General features: G+C 41.6%; 2 protein-coding genes across 11 annotated transcripts in view; both read right to left on the bottom strand.

The window, feature by feature from the left end:
- The window catches only part of si:ch73-71d17.2 (RPA-related protein RADX), a 21,206-nt gene extending 13,899 nt beyond the window's left edge, over positions 1 to 7,307 (bottom strand). For 6 of the 8 annotated variants that reach the window (XM_034557468.1, XM_034557471.1, XM_034557469.1 and 3 more), the window contains exons 1-7: positions 7,192 to 7,307; positions 6,188 to 6,293; positions 2,333 to 2,522; positions 2,162 to 2,265; positions 1,043 to 1,171; positions 627 to 793; positions 112 to 268 (exon numbers count right to left, since the gene is read on the bottom strand). In XM_034557468.1, the coding sequence (XP_034413359.1) occupies positions 112 to 268; positions 627 to 793; positions 1,043 to 1,171; positions 2,162 to 2,265; positions 2,333 to 2,522; positions 6,188 to 6,293; positions 7,192 to 7,287 (949 nt within the window). In that variant the 5' untranslated portion in view covers positions 7,288 to 7,307. The remainder of the gene's footprint in view (positions 1 to 111; positions 269 to 626; positions 794 to 1,042; positions 1,172 to 2,161; positions 2,266 to 2,332; positions 2,523 to 6,187; positions 6,294 to 7,191) is intronic. The other 2 variants (XM_034557473.1, XM_034557475.1) reach the window with 1 other exon arrangement.
- A 216-nt stretch (positions 7,308 to 7,523) lies between these two features.
- ift46 (intraflagellar transport 46 homolog (Chlamydomonas)) lies at positions 7,524 to 19,548 on the bottom strand. 3 transcript variants are annotated; one of them, XM_034557146.1, is made up of 6 exons: positions 19,414 to 19,548; positions 18,292 to 18,511; positions 11,109 to 11,362; positions 10,077 to 10,170; positions 9,742 to 9,873; positions 7,524 to 7,927 (listed from the first exon to the last, which is right to left on the bottom strand). In XM_034557146.1, exons 2-6 carry the CDS (start codon positions 18,391 to 18,393, stop codon positions 7,574 to 7,576), a joined length of 936 nt encoding a protein of 311 aa, XP_034413037.1. In that variant the 5' UTR covers positions 18,394 to 18,511; positions 19,414 to 19,548; the 3' UTR covers positions 7,524 to 7,573. The 3 variants fall into 3 exon arrangements, with proteins under 3 accessions (XP_034413037.1, XP_034413036.1, XP_034413035.1); XM_034557145.1 differs by lacking the exon at positions 19,414 to 19,548 and adding an exon at positions 18,832 to 18,881; XM_034557144.1 differs by lacking the exon at positions 19,414 to 19,548 and having other exon boundaries at positions 18,292 to 18,734.
- Between the last annotated feature and the right edge of the window lie 442 nt (positions 19,549 to 19,990).

The raw sequence follows: 19,990 nt of genomic DNA, 5'->3' as shown, positions 1-19,990 counted from the left end.
ACCCTGAGAACCCTGAGCACACTGAGCACACTGAGAACCCTGAGAACCCTGAGCACACTGAGCACACTGAGAACCCTGAGAACCCTGAGAACCCTGAGAACAAGAGGGTACCAATGTCATCTGGATCTGCCGGGAAATTCCGCTTGACTCGATAGCGTCTCAGGCCGATGACGTCACCGGGCTTCAGGCGGCGATACCAGCTGACACACACACTGTTCCACAACACCACACACACACTTCCTGTTCGGTCACACACCTCCAACACCGCCTGGACAGAGAGAGAGAGAGAGAGGTCATGTGGGTCATGTGGTCTGGAGTTCCACAGGGTTCAATCGTAGGTCCTCCTTCTTTTCACAAGAGAACTCAACTCAAAGGGTTATAAATATAATATGTATATATATATACGTATATACATACATATATACATATATACATACATATATATGTATATATATACATATATACATATACAGATATATATATATATATATATATACATATACACACACATATATACTGTATATATATATATATACACATATATATGTATATACTGTATATATATGTATATACATATATACTGTATATATATGTTTATACATACCGACGTATGCTTGTTCACTGACCTTATACGGGCACTGATAACTATTGTCTCGTCTCCCATAATACATCAGGTGTGACTTGTTGATGATGCGTACGATCAGCTGATGGTGGACGGCGCCTCTGGCGACGCCCCGGCGACCAATCAGGAAGGAGTCTCGCAGCTCTGACACGGTCACAGCAGGACGCCGCGCTGTCAAAACACACACACACACACACACACAGACACACACACAGACACACACACACACACAGACACACACACAGACACACACACACACTTTACCACAAAACTGGAATATTCAATTAATATTAAACAGATTAGATGCAGTTATACTTCTGCACTAAACACTTGTTTCTTAATGTCTTATAGATTTGTACAGTAACATTTTCAATACATTTAAAATCTAATTAAATATTTAAATATCAACAGCAGTTCTACCTTCCTCCTCCTCCTCGCTTTCCTCTTCCTCAGGGGGCGGAGCTTCCCTCCACCCCTCCCCGCTGTAGTCCACATTATTCCACAGAGGGAGGAACACGCTCCTATTGGCTCTCAGAGGAACCAAAGGCCCTATGGGATCCATTAACCAACAGGTGATGTCACAACAACAGGAAGTAAGAAGACATGTGATGGCACAACAACAGGAAGTAAGAAGACATGTGATGGCACAACAACAGGAAGTAAGAAGACATGTGATGGCACAACAACAGGAAGTAAGGAAACAACTGATGTCACAACAACAGGAAGTAAGGGGACAGGTGATGTCACAACAACAGGAAGTAAGGAAACAACTGATGTCACAACAACAGGAAGTAAGGGGACAGGTGATATCACAACAACAGGAAGTAAGGAAACAACTGATGTCACAACAACAGGAAGTAAGGGGACAGGTGATATCACAACAACAGGAAGTAAGGGGACAGGTGATGTCACAACAACAGGAAGTAAGGAAACAACTGATGTCACAACAACAGGAAGTAAGGGGACAGGTGATGTCACAACACCAGGAAGTAAGGAAACAACTGATGTCACAACAACAGGAAGTAAGGGGACAGGTGATATCACAACAACAGGAAGTAAGGGGACAGGTGATGTCACAACAACAGGAAGTAAGGAAACAACTGATGTCACAACAACAGGAAGTAAGGGGACAGGTGATGTCACAACAACAGGAAGTAAGGGGACAGGTGATGTCACAACAACAGGAAGTAAGGGGACAGGTGATGTCACAACAACAGGAAGTAAGGAAACAACTGATGTCACAACAACAGGAAGTAAGGGGACAGGTGATATCACAACAACAGGAAGTAAGGGGACAGGTGATGTCACAACAACAGGAAGTAAGGGGACAGGTGATGTCACAATAACAGGAAGTAAGGGGACAGGTGATGTCACAACAACAGGAAGTAAGGGGACAGGTGATGTCACAACAACAGGAAGTAAGGGGACAGGTGATGTCACAACAACAGGAAGTAAGGGGACAGGTGATGTCACAACAACAGGAAGTAAGGGGACAGGTTTTGTAGCTATTCAGCTGCAGCAGAGACCCTCTTGACTGACCTGCTGGTTCTGACGATCCAAACCAGGACAGAGAGTCCACATGGAACTTCCTGAGTCCTTCATCCTGGTCTCCACCGGGGACCTCCACGCTCACCAGCCTGTAGCTGCAGGACAGACCCGTTAAACCTGACCATGACATCACAGCAGCAGAGCTCACCGGTCCTAACTCACCTGTCTCTGGCCGCAGACGCCCCGCGGCATGCTGGGAGCTGAGCGGTCATGGCAGGTGTGAAGGTGGCGTTACGGAGCGCCGATCTGGGCCGCAGGACGTTTCTCTCCACCAGCCGGTTTAGACCTGGATCCAGAGTCACACGGAGCCTGCAGTCCCCGTCTGTCAGCGTGACGTCATACAGGTCGTCACCTGGAGACACAGACCAGTAAACACAGACCAGTAAACACAGACCAGTAAACAAACCAGTAAACAAACCAGTAAACACAGACCAGTAAACACAGACCAGTAAACAAACCAGTAAACAAACCAGTAAACACAGACCAGTAAACACAAACCAGTAAACACAAACCAGTAAACACAAACCAGTAAACACAGACCAGTAAACACAAACCAGTGAACACAAACCAGTAAACACAGACCAGTAAACACAGACCAGTTAACACAAACCAGTAAACATAGACCAGTAAACAAACCAGTAAACACAGACCAGTAAACACAAACCAGTAAACACAGACCAGTAAACACAAACCAGTAAACACAAACCAGTAAACACAGACCAGTAAACACAAACCAGTAAACACAGACCAGTAAACACAGACCAGTAAACAAACCAGTAAACACAGACCAGTAAACACAGACCAGTTAACACAGACCAGTAAACAAACCAGTAAACACAAACCAGTAAACACAGACCAGTAAACACAAACCAGTAAACACAGACCAGTAAACAAACCAGTAAACACAAACCAGTAAACACAGACCAGTAAACAAACCAGTAAACACAGACCAGTAAACACAGACCAGTAAACAAACCAGTAAACACAGACCAGTAAACACAGACCAGTAAACACAAACCAGTAAACACAGACCAGTAAACACAAACCAGTAAACACAGACCAGTAAACAAACCAGTAAACACAGACCAGTAAACACAGACCAGTAAACACAGACCAGTAAACACAGACCAGTAAACACAAACCAGTAAACACAGACCAGTAAACACAAACCAGTAAACACAGACCAGTAAACACAGACCAGTAAACAAACCAGTAAACACAGACCAGTAAACACAAACCAGTAAACACAAACCAGTAAACACAGACCAGTAAACACAAACCAGTAAACACAGACCAGTAAACACAAACCAGTAAACAAACCAGTAAACACAAACCAGTAAACACAGACCAGTAAACACAAACCAGTAAACAAACCAGTAAACACAAACCAGTAAACACAGACCAGTAAACACAGACCAGTAAACAAACCAGTAAACACAAACCAGTAAACACAAACCAGTAAACACAGACCAGTAAACACAAACCAGTAAACACAGACCAGTAAACACAAACCAGTAAACACAAACCAGTAAACACAGACCAGTAAACACAGACCAGTAAACACAAACCAGTAAACAAACCAGTACACACAGACCAGTAAACACAAACCAGTAAACAGACCAGTAAACACAGACCAGTAAACACAAACCAGTAAACACAAACCAGTAAACAAACCAGTAAACACAGACCAGTAAACACAAACCAGTAAACAAACCAGTAAACACAGACCAGTAAACACAGACCAGTAAACACAAACCAGTAAACACAAACCAGTAAACAAACCAGTAAACACAAACCAGTAAACACAGACCAGTAAACACAAACCAGTAAACACAGACCAGTAAACACAAACCAGTAAACACAGACCAGTAAACACAGACCAGTAAACAAACCAGTAAACACAGACCAGTAAACACAAACCAGTAAACACAGACCAGTAAACACAAACCAGTAAACACAGACCAGTAAACACAAACCAGTAAACACAAACCAGTAAACACAGACCAGTAAACACAAACCAGTAAACACAAACCAGTAAACAAACCAGTAAACACAGACCAGTAAACACAAACCAGTAAACACAAACCAGTAAACAAACCAGTAAACACAGACCAGTAAACACAAACCAGTAAACACAAACCAGTAAACACAAACCAGTAAACACAGACCAGTAAACACAAACCAGTAAACACAAACCAGTAAACACAAACCAGTAAACAAACCAGTAAACACAGACCAGTAAACACAAACCAGTAAACACAAACCAGTAAACACAGACCAGTAAACACAAACCAGTAAACACAGACCAGTAAACACAAACCAGTAAACACAAACCAGTAAACACAAACCAGTAAACAAACCAGTAAACACAAACCAGTAACCACAGACCAGTAAACACAAACCAGTAAACAAACCAGTAAACACAGACCAGTAAACACAAACCAGTAAACACAAACCAGTAAACACAAACCAGTAAACACAAACCAGTAAACACAAACCAGTAAACACAAACCAGTAAACACAGACCAGTAAACACAAACCAGTAAACAAACCAGTAAACACAGACCAGTAAACACAAACCAGTAAACAAACCAGTAAACACAAACCAGTAAACACAGACCAGTAAACACAGACCAGTAAACACAGACCAGTAAACACAAAGCAGTAAACAAACCAGTAAACACAGACCAGTAAACACAAACCAGTAAACAGACCAGTAAACACAGACCAGTAAACACAAACCAGTAAACACAAACCAGTAAACAAACCAGTAAACACAAACCAGTAAACACAAACCAGTAACCACAGACCAGTAAACACAGACCAGTAAACACAAACCAGTAAACAAACCAGTAAACACAGACCAGTAAACACAAACCAGTAAACACAGACCAGTAAACACAGACCAGTAAACACAGACCAGTAAACACAAACCAGTAAACACAAACCAGTAAACACAGACCAGTAAACACAAACCAGTAAACACAAACCAGTAAACACAAACCAGTAAACAAACCAGTAAACACAAACCAGTAAACACAGACCAGTAAACACAAACCAGTAAACACAAACCAGTAAACAAACCAGTAAACACAAACCAGTAAACACAGACCAGTAAACACAAACCAGTAAACACAAACCAGTAAACACAAACCAGTAAACACCAGTCTGCCTGTCTGTCTCTCTCTCTGCCCGTCTCTCTCTCTTTGCCTGTCTGTCTCTCTCTCTGCCTGTCTCTCTCTGCCTCTCTTTCTCTGCCTGTCTCTCTCTGCCTCTGTCTCTCTGTCTGTCTCTCTCTCTGCCTGTCTCTCTCTGCCTGTCTCTCTCTCTCTGCCCGTCTCTCTCTCTCTATGTCTCTCTCTCTGCCCGTCTCTCTCTCTTTGCCTGTCTGTCTCTCTCTCTGCCCGTCTCTCTCTCTCTGTCTGTCTCTCTCTCTGCCCGTCTCTCTCTCTCTCTGTCTCTCTCTCTGCCCGTCTCTCTCTCTTTGCCTGTCTGTCTCTCTCTCTGCCCGTCTCTCTCTCTTTGCCTGTCTGTCTCTCTCTCTGCCCGTCTCTCTCTCTCTGTCTGTCTCTCTCTCTGCCCGTCTCTCTCTGCCTGTCTCTCTCTCTCTGTCTCTCTCTCTGCCCGTCTCTCTCTGCCTGTCTCTCTCTCTGCCTCTCTCTGCCTGTCTCTTTCTGTCTGTCTCTCTCTCTGCCTGTCTCTCTGCCCGTCTCTTTCTGCCTGTCTCTCTCTCTGTCTCTCTCTCTGCCTGTCTCTGCCTGTCTCTCTCTCTGCCTGTCTCTCTGCCTGTCTCTCTCTCTGCCTCTCTCTGCCTGTCTCTTTCTGCCTGTCTCTCTCTCTGCCTGTCTCTCTCTCTGCCTGTCTCTCTCTCTGCCTGTCTCTCTGCCCGTCTCTCTCTGCCTGTCTCTTTCTGTCTGTCTCTCTCTCTGCCTGTCTCTCTGCCCGTCTCTTTCTGCCTGTCTCTCTCTCTGTCTCTCTCTCTGCCTGTCTCTCTGCCTGTCTGTCTCTCTGTCTTACCCATGAGGACCCCCTGGGGGAAGTAGACGTCGGCCCCCTGGTCTCTGCTGTAGCGCTGCAGATCGACCACATAGAGGACGTCTCTGCAGACGGACGGAGAGGATGACTGCAGACAGGAAGTACCAAAGACAGACAGGAAGTAGAATTATTATTATTATCATTAAAGGTGATTCAGTGTTATTTATTAAAGTATAAACATTACGGTCAGTCAAAAACATTTATGGCACTTTTCAAGCGAGTCACAAAGTCCTTCACAATAAAAGCTTAAAAAACAAACAGGCAGAACAATAAAAACACAATAAATATGTTTTATCGTTGGTGGTTTAATGTCAGACATATATGATACATATATAATATACAACATAATCATGTAATGTGTGTGGAGGGGCACTTACAACATGTTAATACAGACATGAAGCTCACGGCTTCACTCTTTATTTATTTGTAATATATATTATATAAAAACAAACATACAGGTTTCGTTTAGATGGTTTTTGGATATTTTATTTAAATGTAGGGGCTAAATGATATGTAATGTAATTATATGTAATGATATGTAACGGGTGGGTCTGGCGCCCCCTGTGGACTAAAGTGGTAGTGTGTCTGAGCACCAGGGTCTCTTTCGAAAACCTCTCGTGCAGCAGGGTCGACAGTCTGCCTGTTAGTCCTGGTTCTGGTTCTCCCGTGCCCCCCTTCCCTCCAGCGGGTCCAGAGGACGTCCTGGTGCCAGACCCGGAGCTTTAGGAGTCATAGAACCAGACCTTCTCTCTGGTGGTCTGGTTACTGACGGAGCCAATAGGAACGCCCGTTAACGTGCCCGTTAACAGGCGTTCCTATTGTTATTACTGTTATTATTATTATGACTGTTATTGCTCTTCTAATAAATATATTACACTGGAGAAGACGTTAAGTCGATAGCTTTGTGAATGTAGTCTGGTGGATGTTTACAGAGAAGACGGAGACACCGATACATAATAATAATAATAATAATAATAATAATAAACCTGAGGCCGTTCAGACCTTGTTGGGACCGGGTCTGGACCGGGTGAGGATTCTGTGGAAGACGCAGTCAGGAGCCGCCATGTTGGACAGGCGGCCATCACAATAACAGCGCAGTGCATTGTGGGAGAAAGGGAACAATAACAGCGCAGTGCATTGTGGGAGAAAGGGAACAATAACAGCGCAGTGCATTGTGGGAGAAAGGGAACAATAACAGCGCAGTGCATTGTGGGAGAAAAGGACATAGGCGTATTTATTTTAATTAATTTAATTATGAATTGTTTTAATCACAAAGTGTTTATTACAGTATTTATATGAGATACTTTTATTAATGAATAATATATATAATATATATACGGGTACACACACACACACACACACACACCCCTAGTCCCTCTGGGTGAGGGGGTGCCAGTCCCTGAACTCCAGGTACAGGCTGAACAGCAGGTACAGGGACTGGATCCGGCTGCCGTACACCGGGATGTCCAGCAGGGCGCAGACGGTGTCGGCGTACTGGGCGGCGCCGCAGTGGAGTCGAGCCGGCGGCAGCTGCAGGCGTCCAATCAGCTGCTCCAGCTCCGGGGACCACTCCTGCATCAGGCTGTCGATGTCCGGCATCGAACGCCCGAACTGGACACTGGTTGGAGGTTTGGAGCGGTGCAGAGCGCCGATGCTGTCCACCCAGCTGTCCACCACACGGGGGTTACTCCGGGGACTGGGGACACTGGTCACCTTCTTCAGCTGGGGGGACAGGGGGGGCGTTAGGGGACAGGAAGCTGAGGGGGGACAGGGGGGGCGTTAGGGGACAGGAAGCTGAGGGGGGACAGGGGGGGCGTTAGGGGACAGGAAGCTGAGGGGGGACAGGGGGGACAGGAAGCTGAGGGGGGACAGGGGGGGCGTTAGGGAACTGGAAGCTGAGGGGGGACAGGAAGCTGAGGGGGGACAGGGGGGACAGGAAGCTGAGGGGGGACAGGGGGGACAGGAAGCTGAGGGGGTACAGGGGGGACAGGAAGCTGAGGGGGGACAGGGGGTGCGTTAGGGGACAGGAAGCTGAGGGGGGACAGGGGGGACAGGAAGCTGAGGGGGGACAGGGGGTGCGTTAGGGGACAGGAAGCTGAGGGGGGACAGGGGGGGCGTTAGGGGACAGGAAGCGGAGGGGGGACAGGGGGGGCGTTAGGGGACAGGAAGCTGAGGGGGGACAGGGGGGACAGGAAGCTGAGGGGGAACAGGGGGGACAGGAAGCTGAGGGGGAACAGGGGGGACAGGAAGCTGAGGGGGGACAGGGGGGGCGTTAGGGAACTGGAAGCTGAGGGGGGACAGGGGGGACAGGAAGCTGAGGGGGGACAGGGGGGACAGGAAGCTGAGGGGGTACAGGGGGGGCCTTAGGGGACAGGAAGCTGAGGGGGAACAGGGGGGACAGGAAGCTGAGGGGGGACAGGGGGGACAGGAAGCTGAGGGGGGACAGGGGGGACAGGAAGCTGAGGGGGAACAGGGGGGACAGGAAGCTGAGGGGGGACAGGGGGGGCGTTAGGGAACTGGAAGCTGAGGGGGGACAGGGGGGACAGGAAGCTGAGGGGGTACAGGGGGGACAGGAAGCTGAGGGGGTACAGGGGGGGCCTTAGGGGACAGGAAGCTGAGGGGGAACAGGGGGGACAGGAAGCTGAGGGGGGACAGGGGGGACAGGAAGCTGAGGGGGGACAGGGGGGACAGGAAGCTGAGGGGGAACAGGAAGCTGAGGGGGGACAGGGGGGACAGGAAGCTGAGGGGGGACAGGGGGGGCGTTAGGGGACAGGAAGCTGAGGGGGGACAGGGGGGGCGTTAGGGGACAGGAAGCTGAGGGGGGACAGGGGGGACAGGAAGCTGAGGGGGAACAGGGGGGACAGGAAGCTGAGGGGGAACAGGGGGGACAGGAAGCTGAGGGGGGACAGGGGGGGCGTTAGGGAACTGGAAGCTGAGGGGGGACAGGAAGCTGAGGGGGGACAGGGGGGACAGGAAGCTGAGGGGGGACAGGGGGGACAGGAAGCTGAGGGGGTACAGGGGGGGCCTTAGGGGACAGGAAGCTGAGGGGGAACAGGGGGGACAGGAAGCTGAGGGGGGACAGGGGGGACAGGAAGCTGAGGGGGGACAGGGGGGACAGGAAGCTGAGGGGGAACAGGGGGGACAGGAAGCTGAGGGGGGACAGGGGGGGCGTTAGGGAACTGGAAGCTGAGGGGGGACAGGGGGGACAGGAAGCTGAGGGGGAACAGGGGGGACAGGAAGCTGAGGGGGGACAGGGGGGACAGGAAGCTGAGGGGGAACAGGGGGGACAGGAAGCTGAGGGGGAACAGGGGGAACAGGAAGCTGAGGGGGGACAGGGGGAACAGGAAGCTGAGGGGGGACAGGGGGAACAGGAAGCTGAGGGGGAACAGGGGGGACAGGAAGCTGAGGGGGACCAGGGGGGACAGGACGCTGAGGGGGAACAGGGGGGACAGGAAGCTGAGGGGGAACAGGGGGGACAGGAAGCTGAGGGGGGACAGGGGGGACAGGAAGCTGAGGGGGGGCAGACGGACCCTCACCTCGGTGGCCCCCTGCTGCTTGCTCTCCTCAGAGAGCCACAGGGACATCACTGTGGGGTCCGACTGCTTCACGCTGGGCTCGTCCAGCAGCATCAGACCCAGACCGTCCGCTTTACCGTCCGGCCTCGGCACCTGAACGCCACACAGGTCAGAGGTCACACACTCGGGGTCAGAGGTCACACAGACGAGGAAAAAACAGATGAATCACTGTGTTTTCTTCAACCCGCTCCTGATTGGTTCAACAGTCTCCTCCAGCAGCCAATGACATCTCTTGTTTCCCAAGTGACCTGATTGGACCTGCTGGTCAGCTGACTCGGATCACTTCCTGTCCGTACCTTGAGGAAGGCGTCGATGTCGCCTACAGCTGGGATGAAGTCCGGGATGAAGGGCTTCAGGCTGTGATCCAGCTCCAGGGCCTGGGGGCTGTAGCTGGGGGGGACACATGAGACGGTTACTGGTGCACCATGGGAAATATGGCACTCAGAGAGCAGAACATGATGAAGAATGTAAATGGACCGGTACTGACCACTCAAAGCGCTTTAACACTACATGACATCATTCACACCCTGATGGGAGGAGCTAAGGTTCCACGTGTCCATCAGCAGTAACTAACATTCACACCCTGATGGGAGGAGCTAAGGTTCCACCTGTCCATCAGCAGTAACTAACATTCACACCCTGATAGGAGGAGCTAAGGTTCCACCTGTCCATCAGCAGTAACTAACATTCACACCCTGATGGGAGGAGCTAAGGTTCCACCTGTCCATCAGCAGTAACTAACATTCACACCCTGATGGGAGGAGCTAAGGTTCCACCTGTCCATCAGCAGTAACTAACATTCACACCCTGATGGGAGGAGCTAAGGTTCCACCTGTCCATCAGCAGTAACTAACATTCACACACTGATGGGAGGAGCTAAGGTTCCACCTGTCCATCAGCAGTAACTAACATTCACACCCTGATAGGAGGAGCTAAGGTTCCACCTGGCCACCAGGTAACTAACATTCACACACTGATGGGAGGAGCTAAGGTTCCACCTGTCCATCAGCAGTAACTAACATTCACACCCTGATAGGAGGAGCTAAGGTTCCACCTGGCCACCAGGTAACTAACATTCACACACTGATGGGAGGAGCTAAGGCTCCACCTGGCCACCAGGTAACTAACATTCACACACTGATGGGAGGAGCTAAGGTTCCACCTGGCCACCAGGTAACTAACATTCACACACTGATGGGAGGAGCTAAGGTTCCACCTGGCCACCAGGTAACTAACATTCACACACTGATGGGAGGAGCTAAGGTTCCACCTGGCCACCAGGTAACTAACATTCACACACTGATGGGAGGAGCTGAGGACCCGCTCACCGTGTGATGTACTGGAACAGCTCCTTGATCTCGGTGCTGACGGGCAGGTTGGCGTAGTCCGCGGGGTCGTACACCCCCTCGGGAGCCTCACAGGGATCCTCGTCTTCATCAGAATCCTCTTCATCAGAGACCTCCTCTTCTTCTTCCTCCTCCTCCTCTTCCTCGCTCGTCGGCTGAGGAGCGCGGTCCTCGTCAAAATCGTCGCTGTTGGTCGATATCAGGCCACGCCCCCTCCTGCTCCTCGTGGACTCCGACTGAAAAGACAGGAATCATCTTGATCTTCATCAGTCGCCCTCTCACTCTTTCTGTTTCCCAACAACGTCTACAGAGTGAGACGTCTTCTCTCCAGAGGATCTACACAGGCATAAATACTGCAGTACAACTATTGTACTTTCACTGACTGTGTACTTACTACTACAACTAGTGTACTTTAACTACACAAAGACCATAATACTACAACTAGTGTACTTTAACTACACAAAGACCATAATACTACAACTAGTGTACTTTAACTACACAAAGATCATAATACTACAACTAGTGTACTTTAACTACACAAAGATCATAATACTACAACTAGTGTACTTTAACTACACAAAGACCATAATACTACAACTAGTGTACTTTAACTACACAAAGATCATAATACTAGTGTACTTTAACTACACAAAGACCATAATACTAGTGTACTTTAACTACACAAAGACCATAATACTACAACTAGTGTACTTTAACTACACAAAGATCATAATACTACAACTAGTGTACTTTAACTACACAAAGATCATAATACTAGTGTACTTTAACTACACAAAGACCATAATACTACAACTAGTGTACTTTAACTACACAAAGATCATAATACTACAACTAGTGTACTTTAACTACACAAAGACCATAATACTAGTGTACTTTAACTACACAAAGATCATAATACTAGTGTACTTTAACTACACAAAGATCATAATACTAGTGTACTTTAACTACACAAAGATCATAATACTAGTGTACTTTAACTACACAAAGATCATAATACTAGTGTACTTTAACTACACAAAGACCATAATACTAGTGTACTTTAACTACACAAAGACCATAATACTACAACTAGTGTACTTTAACTACACAAAGACCATAATACTAGTGTACTTTAACTACACAAAGATCATAATACTAGTGTACTTTAACTACACAAAGACCATAATACTAGTGTACTTTAACTACACAAAGATCATAATACTACAACTAGTGTACTTTAACTACACAAAGACCATAATACTAGTGTACTTTAACTACACAAAGATCATAATACTACAACTAGTGTACTTTAACTACACAAAGATCATAATACTACAACTAGTGTACTTTAACTACACAAAGATCATAATACTAGTGTACTTTAACTACACAAAGATCATAATACTAGTGTACTTTAACTACACAAAGATCATAATACTACAACTAGTGTACTTTAACTACACAAAGACCATAATACTAGTGTACTTTAACTACACAAAGATCATAATACTACAACTAGTGTACTTTAACTACACAAAGACCATAATACTACAACTAGTGTACTTTAACTACACAAAGACCATAATACTAGTGTACTTTAACTACACAAAGATCATAATACTAGTGTACTTTAACTACACAAAGATCATAATACTACAACTAGTGTACTTTAACTACACAAAGACCATAATACTAGTGTACTTTAACTACACAAAGACCATAATACTAGTGTACTTTAACTACACAAAGACCATAATACTAGTGTACTTTAACTACACAAAGATCATAATACTACAACTAGTGTACTTTAACTACACAAAGATCATAATACTAGTGTACTTTAACTACACAAAGATCATAATACTAGTGTACTTTAACTACACAAAGACCATAATACTACAACTAGTGTACTTTAACTACACAAAGACCATAATACTACAACTAGTGTACTTTAACTACACAAAGACCATAATACTACAACTAGTGTACTTTAACTACACAAAGACCATAATACTACAACTAGTGTACTTTAACTACACAAAGACCATAATACTACAACTAGTGTACTTTAACTACACAAAGACCATAATACTACAACTAGTGTACTTTAACTACACAAAGACCATAATACTACAACTAGTGTACTTTAACTACACAAAGACCATAATACTACAACTAGTGTACTTTAACTACACAAAGACCATAATACTACAACTAGTGTACTTTAACTACACAAAGACCATAATACTACAACTAGTGTACTTTAACTACACAAAGACCATAATACTACAACTAGTGTACTTTAACTACACAAAGACCATAATACTACAACTAGTGTACTTTAACTACACAAAGACCATAATACTACAACTAGTGTACTTTAACTACACAAAGATCATAATACTACAACTAGTGTACTTTAACTACACAAAGACCATAATACTAGTGTACTTTAACTACACAAAGACCATAATACTAGTGTACTTTAACTACACAAAGACCATAATACTAGTGTACTTTAACTACACAAAGACCATAATACTAGTGTACTTTAACTACACAAAGACCATAATACTACAACTAGTGTACTTTAACTACACAAAGACCATAATACTAGTGTACTTTAACTACACAAAGACCATAATACTACAACTAGTGTACTTTAACTACACAAAGATCATAATACTACAACTAGTGTACTTTAACTACACAAAGATCATAATACTAGTGTACTTTAACTACACAAAGACCATAATACTACAACTAGTGTACTTTAACTACACAAAGACCATAATACTACAACTAGTGTACTTTAACTACACAAAGATCATAATACTACAACTAGTGTACTTTAACTACACAAAGATCATAATACTAGTGTACTTTAACTACACAAAGATCATAATACTAGTGTACTTTAACTACACAAAGACCATAATACTAGTGTACTTTAACTACACAAAGACCATAATACTACAACTAGTGTACTTTAACTACACAAAGATCATAATACTTGTGTACTTTAACTACACAAAGATCATAATACTTGTGTACTTTAACTACACAAAGATCATAATACTACAACTAGTGTACTTTAACTACACAAAGACCATAATACTACAACTAGTGTACTTTAACTACACAAAGACCATAATACTAGTGTACTTTAACTACACAAAGATCATAATACTACAACTAGTGTACTTTAACTACACAAAGACCATAATACTACAACTAGTGTACTTTAACTACACAAAGACCATAATACTACAACTAGTGTACTTTAACTACACAAAGACCATAATACTAGTGTACTTTAACTACACAAAGACCATAATACTAGTGTACTTTAACTACACAAAGACCATAATACTAGTGTACTTTAACTACACAAAGACCATAATACTACAACTAGTGTACTTTAACTACACAAAGACCATAATACTAGTGTACTTTAACTACACAAAGACCATAATACTACAACTAGTGTACTTTAACTACACAAAGATCATAATACTACAACTAGTGTACTTTAACTACACAAAGATCATAATACTAGTGTACTTTAACTACACAAAGACCATAATACTACAACTAGTGTACTTTAACTACACAAAGACCATAATACTACAACTAGTGTACTTTAACTACACAAAGATCATAATACTACAACTAGTGTACTTTAACTACACAAAGATCATAATACTAGTGTACTTTAACTACACAAAGATCATAATACTAGTGTACTTTAACTACACAAAGACCATAATACTAGTGTACTTTAACTACACAAAGACCATAATACTACAACTAGTGTACTTTAACTACACAAAGATCATAATACTTGTGTACTTTAACTACACAAAGATCATAATACTACAACTAGTGTACTTTAACTACACAAAGACCATAATACTACAACTAGTGTACTTTAACTACACAAAGACCATAATACTAGTGTACTTTAACTACACAAAGACCATAATACTACAACTAGTGTACTTTAACTACACAAAGATCATAATACTACAACTAGTGTACTTTAACTACACAAAGATCATAATACTAGTGTACTTTAACTACACAAAGACCATAATACTAGTGTACTTTAACTACACAAAGATCATAATACTAGTGTACTTTAACTACACAAAGACCATAATACTACAACTAGTGTACTTTAACTACACAAAGATCATAATACTTGTGTACTTTAACTACACAAAGACCATAATACTACAACTAGTGTACTTTAACTACACAAAGACCATAATACTACAACTAGTGTACTTTAACTACACAAAGATCATAATACTTGTGTACTTTAACTACACAAAGACCATAATACTACAACTAGTGTACTTTAACTACACAAAGATCATAATACTACAACTAGTGTACTTTAACTACACAAAGACCATAATACTACAACTAGTGTACTTTAACTACACAAAGATCATAATACTACAACTAGTGTACTTTAACTACACAAAGACCATAATACTACAACTAGTGTACTTTAACTACACAAAGATCATAATACTACAACTAGTGTACTTTAACTACACAAAGATCATAATACTACAACTAGTGTACTTTAACTACACAAAGACCATAATACTACAACTAGTGTACTTTAACTACACAAAGATCATAATACTACAACTAGTGTACTTTAACTACACAAAGACCATAATACTACAACTAGTGTACTTTAACTACACAAAGACCATAATACTACAACTAGTGTACTTTAACTACACAAAGATCATAATACTACAACTAGTGTACTTTAACTACACAAAGACCATAATACTAGTGTACTTTAACTACACAAAGACCATAATACTACAACTAGTGTACTTTAACTACACAAAGATCATAATACTACAACTAGTGTACTTTAACTACACAAAGACCATAATACTACAACTAGTGTACTTTAACTACACAAAGATCATAATACTTGTGTACTTTAACTACACAAAGACCATAATACTACAACTAGTGTACTTTAACTACACAAAGACCATAATACTACAACTAGTGTACTTTAACTACACAAAGATCATAATACTACAACTAGTGTACTTTAACTACACAAAGATCATAATACTACAACTAGTGTACTTTAACTACACAAAGATCATTATACTAGTGTACTTTAACTACACAAAGATCATAATACTACAACTAGTGTACTTTAACTACACAAAGACCATAATACTACAACTAGTGTACTTTAACTACACAAAGATCATAATACTAGTGTACTTTAACTACACAAAGACCATAATACTACAACTAGTGTACTTTAACTACACAAAGACCATAATACTAGTGTACTTTAACTACACAAAGATCATAATACTACAACTAGTGTACTTTAACTACACAAAGATCATAATACTACAACTAGTGTACTTTAACTACACAAAGATCATAATACTACAACTAGTGTACTTTAACTACACAAAGATCATAATACTAGTGTACTTTAACTACACAAAGATCATAATACTACAACTAGTGTACTTTAACTACACAAAGACCATAATACTACAACTAGTGTACTTTAACTACACAAAGACCATAATACTAGTGTACTTTAACTACACAAAGATCATAATACTAGTGTACTTTAACTACACAAAGATCATAATACTTGTGTACTTTAACTACACAAAGATCATAATACTACAACTAGTGTACTTTAACTACACAAAGACCATAATACTAGTGTACTTTAACTACACAAAGATCATAATACTTGTGTACTTTAACTACACAAAGATCATAATACTACAACTAGTGTACTTTAACTACACAAAGATCATAATACTACAACTAGTGTACTTTAACTACACAAAGATCATAATACTACAACTAGTGTACTTTAACTACACAAAGATCATAATACTAGTGTACTTTAACTACACAAAGATCATAATACTAGTGTACTTTAACTACACAAAGATCATAATACTAGTGTACTTTAACTACACAAAGACCATAATACTAGTGTACTTTAACTACACAAAGACCATAATACTAGTGTACTTTAACTACACAAAGATCATAATACTACAACTAGTGTACTTTAACTACACAAAGATCATAATACTACAACTAGTGTACTTTAACTACACAAAGACCATAATACTACAACTAGTGTACTTTAACTACACAAAGACCATAATACTAGTGTACTTTAACTACACAAAGACCATAATACTACAACTAGTGTACTTTAACTACACAAAGACCATAATACTACAACTAGTGTACTTTAACTACACAAAGACCATAATACTACAACTAGTGTACTTTAACTACACAAAGACCATAATACTAGTGTACTTTAACTACACAAAGACCATAATACTACAACTAGTGTACTTTAACTACACAAAGACCATAATACTACAACTAGTGTACTTTAACTACACAAAGACCATAATACTAGTGTACTTTAACTACACAAAGACCATAATACTACAACTAGTGTACTTTAACTACACAAAGACCATAATACTAGTGTACTTTAACTACACAAAGACCATAATACTACAACTAGTGTACTTTAACTACACAAAGACCATAATACTAGTGTACTTTAACTACACAAAGATCATAATACTAGTGTACTTTAACTACACAAAGACCATAATACTAGTGTACTTTAACTACACAAAGATCATAATACTAGTGTACTTTAACTACACAAAGACCATAATACTAGTGTACTTTAACTACACAAAGACCATAATACTAGTGTACTTTAACTACACAAAGATCATAATACTAGTGTACTTTAACTACACAAAGATCATAATACTAGTGTACTTTAACTACACAAAGATCATTATACTGGTGTACTTTAACTAATAACATTACCTGTAATAACATTACCTGTGATAACATGACCTGTAATAACATTACCTGTAATAACATTACCTGTAATAACATTACCTGTGATAACATGACCTGTAATAACATTACCTGTAATAACATTACCTGTGATAACATGACCTGTAATAACCAGAAGACGTTACTGGTAATAACGTTAAGTGTAATAACGGTACCTGTAATAACAGGAGGACGTTACCGGTAATAACGTTAGCTGTAATAACCGGAGGTCGTTACCGGTAGGTAATAACGTTACCTGCGGGCTGTGCACCTCCTCCGGGTCCAACACCTCCAGGCTCTCGTCGTACGGCTGGTTCTTCAGCAGGCTGGCGTCTCTCTCCCGCTCGGCTCGCTCCATGGGACCCTCCGGTTTCGCGTTGTAGGTTCTTGTTCCGGTTACCGACGAGCATCAGAAACCAGCAAACCGGAGGACTTCACCGACGGTTTACCGGATGAAACAAAGACTCGTTCTGTTTCTAAAGTTGAGATAACGAGCCACTGAGAGCTGTATCCTGGCAACGGAGCCCGCAATGCATCACGGGACGTTTTTTTTATTTTAACTTTATTTAAATCCAGTGGAGAAACAAACAAGGAAACACTTCCATCTAGTGTTGGACCATAAGTTAGCAACAATAATAATAATAGTTTTTACAAAAAACTACTAATAACAATAGTATTTATAAAATAATAATAGTATTTACAAAATACAAATAATAATAGTAGTATTTATAAAATAACAATAATATAATTGGCCAAATAGGTGTGAATGTGAGAGTGAATGGTTGTATGTCCCTACATGTGCCCTCGATGGACTGGCGGCCTGTCCAGGGTGTCCCCTGCCTTCGCCCTATGTCAGCTGGGATAGGCTCCAGCGCCCCCTAATGAGGATAAGCGGTATTGAAAATGGATGGATGGATGATAGATTAATACAAATAATAATAGTAATAATACAAATAATAATGTATATATAATAATATAATAACAAACTTCAGAATAAAAAGTATCTTAATAATAAAAATAGTAATAATCCAAATAATATTCTTGATAATACAAATAATAATATTATTATTATTTTTATTATTATATAATACTTAAGTAACAACCTAAATAAAGGGTACATTATATGTGTGTTCTTCTCCAGCCTGTATGTATATGAACAACATTAATACAACACGTTGTTTGAGATTATAGATTATAGTTATAGTTTTAGGGAGCTAACGCTAAGTGCTCCGTCACATGACGTGTAAACTACCGGAGACACGAGGAAGCAGGAAGTCCCGTTAGCTGCTGATACCGGTCACAGACTCGGTGACTATCAGTAGAAGCAGACAGACCGGACTTTATTCCGGTAGAATCACAGGTTCGAGTCCCCACTCACCTCTACTTCCGCAGCCAGCTGTCGCATTCACAGGCCCCGCCTCTTTGGAACTGACACCCAATGAGTGCAGGGGGATTTCAAAGCCTGGCATTCTATTGGATGCCAGGCACGTCGATCCTTTCCTGCTTCAATTTACGTTTGTTGTTTTACTCAACAACAAACGTAACATTTGTTAATATTAATAATATTATTATATTAAATTGTATAATATTATATTCTAGTAAATCCTGTAATACTATTATATTATTATATATATGTATATGTATATATACACATTAATGTATGTATATACACACCCATTAATATGTATATATATACATATATACATATATATATACATTAATGTATATATATACGTATATATACATTAATGTATATATATATATACATATTAATGTGTATATATATACATTTATGTATACATTCATTTGGGCCCTTAGCTGTTCATTAGCACTAAGCTTTCAGTAAACAAATAACTCTTTAAATATACAATTTACATATTGAGAAAATGAATGTAATAGCAATAATAATCTTCAGCATTCCCAAAGTATTTATACAAACACAATAATAAAATATT

This window comes from Cyclopterus lumpus, chromosome 18 (assembly GCF_009769545.1).
Source record: "Cyclopterus lumpus isolate fCycLum1 chromosome 18, fCycLum1.pri, whole genome shotgun sequence".
In the NCBI taxonomy this organism is placed as follows: domain Eukaryota; kingdom Metazoa; phylum Chordata; class Actinopteri; order Perciformes; family Cyclopteridae; genus Cyclopterus; species Cyclopterus lumpus.
Note: the sequence above shows the minus strand (reverse complement) of the source record. Positions and strands in the feature narration are given on the sequence as shown.